Source organism: Lolium perenne, chromosome 2 (assembly GCF_019359855.2).
Source record: "Lolium perenne isolate Kyuss_39 chromosome 2, Kyuss_2.0, whole genome shotgun sequence".
Taxonomy (NCBI): domain Eukaryota; kingdom Viridiplantae; phylum Streptophyta; class Magnoliopsida; order Poales; family Poaceae; genus Lolium; species Lolium perenne.
The window spans coordinates 1201035-1208850 of NC_067245.2; the positions used below are offsets into that span (position 1 = coordinate 1201035).

At 46.6% G+C, this 7816-nt stretch overlaps 1 protein-coding gene across 1 annotated transcript; it reads right to left on the bottom strand.

The window, feature by feature from the left end:
• Positions 1-4382: 4382 nt before the first annotated feature.
• LOC127330895 (probable indole-3-pyruvate monooxygenase YUCCA5) lies at positions 4383-6168 on the bottom strand. The gene has a single exon (XM_051356967.2). The coding sequence runs from the start codon at positions 6063-6065 to the stop codon at positions 4800-4802; it is 1266 nt and encodes a 421-aa protein (XP_051212927.1). The 5' UTR covers positions 6066-6168; the 3' UTR covers positions 4383-4799.
• Between the last annotated feature and the right edge of the window lie 1648 nt (positions 6169-7816).

Genomic DNA, 7816 nt, shown 5'->3' on the forward strand with positions numbered 1-7816 from the left:
TTGCTCCTTGTTCTGCAAGGATTAGTTTAATATCTGCAATAGTTAGGCCTTACAAAGGGGGGGAGGATCCAGCGGCACGTAGGGTGGCGTTCGCAAGTCCTAAACAGGATGTTCCGAGGATCAACGTCATGTTGGTTTTTAGGCCTTGTTTAGGATCGGCTTATGAGCACCGTGCGTGGCCGCGAGGCCCAACCTGGAGTAGGATGATCCGATTATGCGGTGAAAACCCTAAATCGTCGTAGATCTCATTAGCTATATCTTGATCAAGCAGGATCACCAAGTATTCGTGCGCCCCGTACGAATCATGGGTGGATCGGCTCTTTGAGCCGATTCACAGGATAACCTGAGAGCCGATCGAGGCTCGTATTTAATGTTTACGTGTATGCCATGCAGGAACTAAGCAAGGCATCCCCATCACCTTCCTGACCAGGTATAGGTCAGGTGGCACGCCCTTGCACTTCGCATCGCCGCGTGTGACCAGAAGAGCATTGCGGGCCGTCGCTCGGAGGGGTCTCAGCCAGCCGCAGCTCTAGGCTCTTCCCGGCTCTACCTGTGTTGACAGGCCGCTGCCCGCCGGTGGGTTTTGGCAGTCAACAGGGTGACCGGCCAGGAAGTTGATCTGTGCTTGGGGTGTTATATTTGGTATCAGAGCCGACCTTCACGGTTACACTGGCACGTGTGGGTCAGGGGCATGTGACACATGGATGGTGTGGCCCGCCGTGGCACACAACATGGCTCATGTGCCGGCACTGGACGCACATACGTGTTCCAAGAGGGGAAATTACTTGCTTGGGCTTGATCGATGAGGATGTCGATCTTCTAAGGGGGATGAGTGTGATATCCTGGCCCAAAGCTCAATATGATTGATAGGATACTCATATCAACAAGTTGCAACTTCTTTTACGGAAGCTCATCTCCAAAGAATTCAGAGGTTAAGTGTGCTTGACGTAGAGCGATTTGAGGATGGGTGACCGACCAGGAAGTTGATCTCGAGTGCGCGCGAGTGAGGACAAAGTGCACAGAAAAATGAGTATTACAAAGAGCTGCCAGAGGTAACAGCCTTCTTCACATGATCTTGCCACGTGTCTACACGTCATTGTCCGTTCGCCTTCCGCTCACGATCTCATAGCGGATATGCGCCCCCTCTTCCATTGCATCACGCTCAGGACCTTGGCATGAATCTGAAAGAGTGGAGATCAATGAAGATAAAGAAATAATAAGTTGAAAGATGGTGTATAGATAGGATGCACAACATACCGCGGGTCCGGAATTCGGTGGAGAATTCGAGTCTAGCTTCAGGGGCCGCGCCGGATCCAAAGAAATGGCCCGCCATGGACAACCTTCACGTTTTCAGCTTGTCACCATCTCCTTCTTGTGGACAGAGTGGGGATAGGAAAGCAAAGTTGGAAGTGAAAGAAACTTCCGCATTCCATCGAATGCACATGACAAAAGAATGACACCAATTATTATTATTATTATTATTTTCTTAGTGCTAACTTTTAGTTAAGTAAAGTCCCTTTTATCGGTAATAAAGGTTCTAGTGTTTCATCTAGTGTTTATCTTTGTAGTTCTCCGAATAGATTCTTCCATACCTAGCAATAAATTAATAGCTCATTGTGGTTTTTTCACAACAAGGAAAACACCGTAAAAGATAACAAAGACTTAACTCCAAGCATGTGTGTACTTTGTGTGTATATTCTAAGTTTCTTCATCATTGTTTAGAGAATAAATCGATCATGATGATCTCCAGCTTATATCTACCATCCGCCGAGATCCTTGGGGTCCTACGCTATGCTAAGTCGCAGTGTGTTTCAAAAACCAAGATGGTCAATTATAACCAGAGGTCCCGTGTTCGGGACCTACTTGGCATAACCTAAAATAAAGAAATATCACACTCCTTGCAATCAACGTCTTAGACATGATAGAGCCCCACTTACGAATGATGTCTTCGACATGAGAGAGCACACCTCTTCTTACAAGTGATGTCTTAGACACATGAGAGAACCGGATAGCGCTACCTCTCGCCATCGTGTTGAGCTTTCAGATGCTTATATATGCAACCAGGCTGATACCCGCCACTCGATCCACAGTGCGATTCTCAAGGGATTACACATCGGTGTATGTGGACCAAGTTAACAGGTGGTCTTAGTACCTATTGCAGCGCTGTTTCCCATCAAAATACAAGGAAAGGGCGTGACTCTTGTTCCTTGATCGGTCCCCCTTGTTTTGTGCACAGTGCGCTGCTGCTGCAATCAATGGATAATTGAGTGCATGCTCCATATATATGCAAAAGTGCATCCTGCTCCTGTGCAGAATATTTCAGGGAGGACCATTTTCATCACTGTTAAGTCCCTTTCTCATGAATTTCCCTGCTCCTCTCTTCACTTTTACGATAAGAAAAATTCCATCTAGGAATTGGATGGAACGAAATGAAAAACAAATATGGTTTGGACCATAAACGTTTGAAGTTAGAACGAGCTTGCCTTACAAGAATTCTTACAAAATTAGGATGAGCTATTATAATTAAAAAAAGGAGAAGTTACACAGTTCCATGAGAGAAAATATAGCATAACCCCAATAAGATTGATATGGATCCATCGAGAGAAATCATATCTAGAAAATATGTGTCCCAGGGTCATATCACTAGATCCAACAGTTGGACGAATGAACTGGTTACATGTCCAGTTCGCTCAAATGTCCGGTTTCAAAAACTATGACTCCAACGCCAATTAGTGGCTAGCATGAAGAAAGAGAAAAATGTGAGCTAGCTCGCAGCACCACCTAAGGAAATAGCACAAGTTGATGGGAAACAAAAGGTTTGATCTTTTTAGTTATGCGCAACTAAATCTGCCTATGCACTGAGTGACAGCTAGTGATGTGAGATCTGAAATGGCCAGCGATTTGCTAGGGTCTCTCCAAGGTGGCCCTCTTGTTGCTGGGCCTCGGATCTTCCCAGATTCATTGCTTAGCGGGGTCTTTCTTTCTATCTACCTGGTAAGGCTAGGATGGGTGCACCCCACAACCAGCTAATTAGCAAAAGCTAATTAGTAATTAGCCCCAAACCAAATGATTGATACGGCTGCTATATATACATTCATGCAGTGATCTTGATGAATGTTCTGATCATCAGAACATATTTGTAGAGAGATCATTTATCACATATATTGAGTTCACCTGAATTGATTTTTCCTCTTCTGTATTTCCTTAATTTTTTCATGGATTTCATTGCAGAAATATATTAGAGCTAGCCTGTGATTCCTTGATGCCCTGGAAGTAGCAACTAGTGTGACAGATCAGAATAAGCAGACCAAATGGGGAGTTGTGTATTTGCTTATTCTATTAGAAGAGTGGAGTTGTTTGAACTGAAACTTTGGCATCATTTTTATGTATATTAATCGATCATAGCAGATAGCTTAGCTCAAACAGATCGTTACAATATCAGCTGGTAACCTTGTATGTACCTAATTAGCAACTGTGTCATAATAATTGGAGCGCCTAACCCTCATGATTAAGCCCACCTTTAGTTGGAAAAGATATGGAGTTAGTAGTTAATATGACGATTATGTAATAATATCTGAATTTTTTTCCGCTTTCACAGCTAGGTGTGCAGAATTTGCCAAAACTGGCCGTTTTTAGCTACAACTGTTTTGTAGCCATTGACTTGGGTTAATTGCCGAGGAATCTTGGCAGAGGGGCCGGCCGGCCACCAGGTGGTAGTGGTGAGGTGAGTGAGATCTGATTCTGATTTAACTTCCCGGAGCACCAGGAGCCAATTGGGATGGTGACCCAGATCCAGTACTAGTGCATATTGCAGGCAGGAGCAGACAACCAGAGGACAAGAGCCTGGGAATTCCACAGCCCACACCACCCCGCCATGTTTCCTCAATCAATTCTTGGCTCCTTGAAAGGGACACCACTGTACATCTCCACTTCCTCATTCGTTTCCCAAATGTTAATGCAACTATATAGAGAGAGAATGATACTATCTTTATGAGTATTTCAGAAATATATGTTGAAATAATAAGAAGAGAATTTTACAAAAAAAAAAACAGGTAAAATATACCGTTTACATTAATTATTTGATATTGTTCTATTTGGATTTTCAGTTTATGTGGGTTAACTTTTTTGGAAAGTAAGGTTCTTTTTTCCAAAGACTACCACTGTCTTGTTTATCTTGGTACTAGAGAAAATGATTACAATTCGTCCACACCTACAAATTACTCGACATTTTGTACAAATTCTACTAACAAAGCTCTTATACTCATATTTCCTTACGGTTTCTCAAACTACACATCTATTTTTCCTTGGCTTGAATTTTTTTATTTAGAATCTATTAAATTGCTTGTTGGCAGAGAATAAAAGTAAAAATAAATAACTATAAATTGTGAAACAAGAACATCATATATATATTGCACCAGTACTCATGTATATTACACAAAATGTAGTAAAAGTAAGAAAAAAAGGTATTGTTACAAGATGGTCAATGACAAGAGCCTCATCCTTCATCACCGGGCAAGCTAAGTCTCTGACTGTGCTGTACACCAGTGACCATGCGCCCTTAGCTGCAGTAATAAAATTCCCGGCCCTAGGGCTCACTTCACTCCCCCACTGACGAGAGGGCTCCACTTGTCTTTTTATCCTAAGTATAATTTTTAAACTAATTAACCTAATGATTAACACTTTTTTCCACACACTCATACAAAGAACAAATCAACATTAACGAAGCAATCAAGGGGATTCTGATGCATGCGCCATGCACGCTCACGCACTGTCAATCTGTGGTTAGTGGTCGTGCTGGTTTAGAAGATGACGGAGATGCACCGACGGTGACATGCTCCGGCGGCCCTCTTGGTGGGTTTGGTCTCCTCCCTCCACACGTGGCCGAGGTCCTTGGCGATGCGGACGGCGTCGGCGGAGGCGCCGGAGAGGCCGCGGCGGGTAAACCCGACGGAGTATAGCCCGGACTGGCCCTTCCAGCCGTTTGGGAACGCTGTTGTAGGGTATCCGTCCTTGCCGAAGAAGCCGTCGCTGGTCTGGAGCCACTGGGGAACGTTACTCTTGTACCCGGTGGCCATCACCACGGCGTCGATGTCGAGCGCCGTGCCGTCGGTGAGCTCAGCCCTGTTCTTGGTGAAGCGAGAGACTCCCGGCACGACGGTGATGTCGCCGGATCTGATCCTAGCCATGGCGCCGGTGTCGAGCACAGGGGTGCGGCCGTACATGTTCTTGAGCGTGAGCGGGCCGATGGCCGGGCGGCGGATGCCGAAGCCGACGAGATTACCAAGGATAAGCCAGGAGAGGAAAACCATGATCTTGTCCACGAACCAGAGCGGGAACCATGCCATGAGCATGGTGGCGAGCTCGAAGGTGGACCTGCCGCAGACCTCGCGGGGCAGGACGTGCACGGCGTCGCGCACCACCATGGACGGTAGCGCCCCGTGGTCGCAGAGGTCGAGGGATACCTCCATGCCGGAGTTCCCGCATCCCACCACCAGCACGCTCTTGCCCTTGTACTTGTCGCCCGACTTGTACTCGGACACGTGTGCCACCTCGCCCGCGAACTCCCCGAGTCCGGGGATGTCGGGCACCACGCTCTCGGCGTTCTCCCCCGTGGCGACCACGAGCCAGCGGCCGATGTACTCCATGCTCTCGCCGGAGGAGGAGCTGGATTGCACGCGCCAGAGGCCGGAGGTCTCGTCGAATTGAGCCGTCTGCACGGTGCTGCCGAACTCCGGCTTGACGTCGAAGGTGGCTGCGTAGGTCTCGAGGTACTCGATGAACTGGCGGCGGGTGGGGTACTCCGGGTAGCTGGCCGGGAATGGCATCCTGGGGAGCTCGCAGAACTGCTTGGGGAGGTGGAGCTTGAGGCGGTCGTAGGTGCGCTTCTGCCAAAGCGAGGCGATGCAGTCCTCGCGCTCCAGGACGACAAAGGGAACCCCTTGCTCACGGAGGCTGGCGGCAACGGCGAGCCCCGAGGGGCCCGCGCCGACGATGATGGGTCCGTTGACCCACACGCAGCGCGGGGAGAAGAGGCTGTCCATGCGATCAGTAGGGAGGAGCACCATGGCTGTTGAGCTCTTCTTGGGTTTTGCTTGAAGATGGATGGTGATGAGGGAGAAGAATGTGGTGGTGGTGGAGCTGTTGTAGCTGGTGTTGTTGTTTGTAAGTGTTTTGTGTTGGTGGTTTGGGGGAGAGGGGGGTGGTGCTTATATAGGGTGGAAAGGGTGTGTGAAGGAGCAGGGGGGAGAGAGCTTCCAGAGCGAGCAAGTGATGGAGTGGTGCATGATGATGGGAATCACGGAGGAAATTATATTCATTTGGAGATTGATAGGATCTAAGTTCCTTTAAATTTCAAAAAATCCACAGTAGTCCTTCTAGGGGAGAGAGAGAAAGAAAATCGAATAATTTATTTTTGATTTTTTCCTAGAGAGAGGGAGAGAAATCTGATTTTATTTGGATTATTATTTTCTTGAGAGAGAGAGACTCATCAAGGTGATGCAAGATTCTAGCGGGTGAGGACACATGCAGTGATACCCATGGAGAACATGAGGCCACCACCCGCCCCTTGTTTCCAGCTTGGGGAGTCCGTTGAAGAGGGTTGGACGACCTGCCGCCGCTGCCGGCCGCCGCGCCCCTATCTCATGCATGATGTACTTTGCATCGAGATACATGCTCGTTAATATATTTGTGCACAACAGTTTTTGGCTAGTCTTGCGTCATTATCATGATTCGCGGCTCCTATCTACATGTGAAGCCATGCTTGCTCTGTTCATTTTGATCATTTTTGTTACCGGCCGTGATCTTGATTAACCAATGTTCCCACAATATGTGTGCCGTAAAATTAAATTTGCATAAGTACTTTGGTTGATATATACTACCTCCGTTATGATTGTAAGGCCGACGCGTATATCTAGGTCGTAAATTTAACCAACGTAATATAAGATATAACAAAACATACATCGTTAAAAAGTTCAGATGTTCTACTTTCTAATGATCAGTCTTACAATCCCTAACGGAGGAGTAGAAAATAGGATGTTCCGATCTTCCCCTTTTGAAGAGAAAATATACTTAGTTGACACAACAGTACACTTTGAGTACATGTGTGTATGGGACATCAACAAGTGCATGGTGGGAAACAAACCTACCAATGCAAAACATTGGCGGACGCATAAAACTATTAGAGGATGGGCACACCTTAAAAAATTGCTCTTCCCAATTGTGATAAAAATTTGCCAAATAAGCAATATATGTAGCCAATATTTCTCAAATTAGGGAAAAATCTAAATTTTGGGGGTCCCCTAGGTTCACCCTGTGCGCCCGCCCCTGATGCAAAACCTCGCCACTAGAAGAGAGAATCCTACTATGCAAAAAAAAAGGAAGAATTGGGGAATGCTTGCGAGATGACAACAAGTCAAATGTCTCCCAACACTATGGTGTGGCCGCTCGCATCCTGAATTATGCGCATCGTTAAATGGAAGCACGCCTCACAAGCCAGAACATCCAACAACAATCACGCCTCTTATATTGTGTGTCATCATCAGAGCCTTACCCCAACCAGTTTTTCCGGTCTCACAGCCTGAAAGGAGATGGTCAGGTTTGCGTGCCGGTTGCACCAAGACCATGGCCATCGTAGTTGGTATGACTAAGCTTCATCGTTGCAACGCCATCTACCGCCTATCTGGAGTACGTAGCATGCCACTTTGTCATTTTTCCGCAGCCCAAGATACATAGTATTGATCTCACATTGACTTTTTACAGGGTGGTAGAATACATCTGAATCTAGACAACAGTATGATACTTATTTTTAGACAGAGGT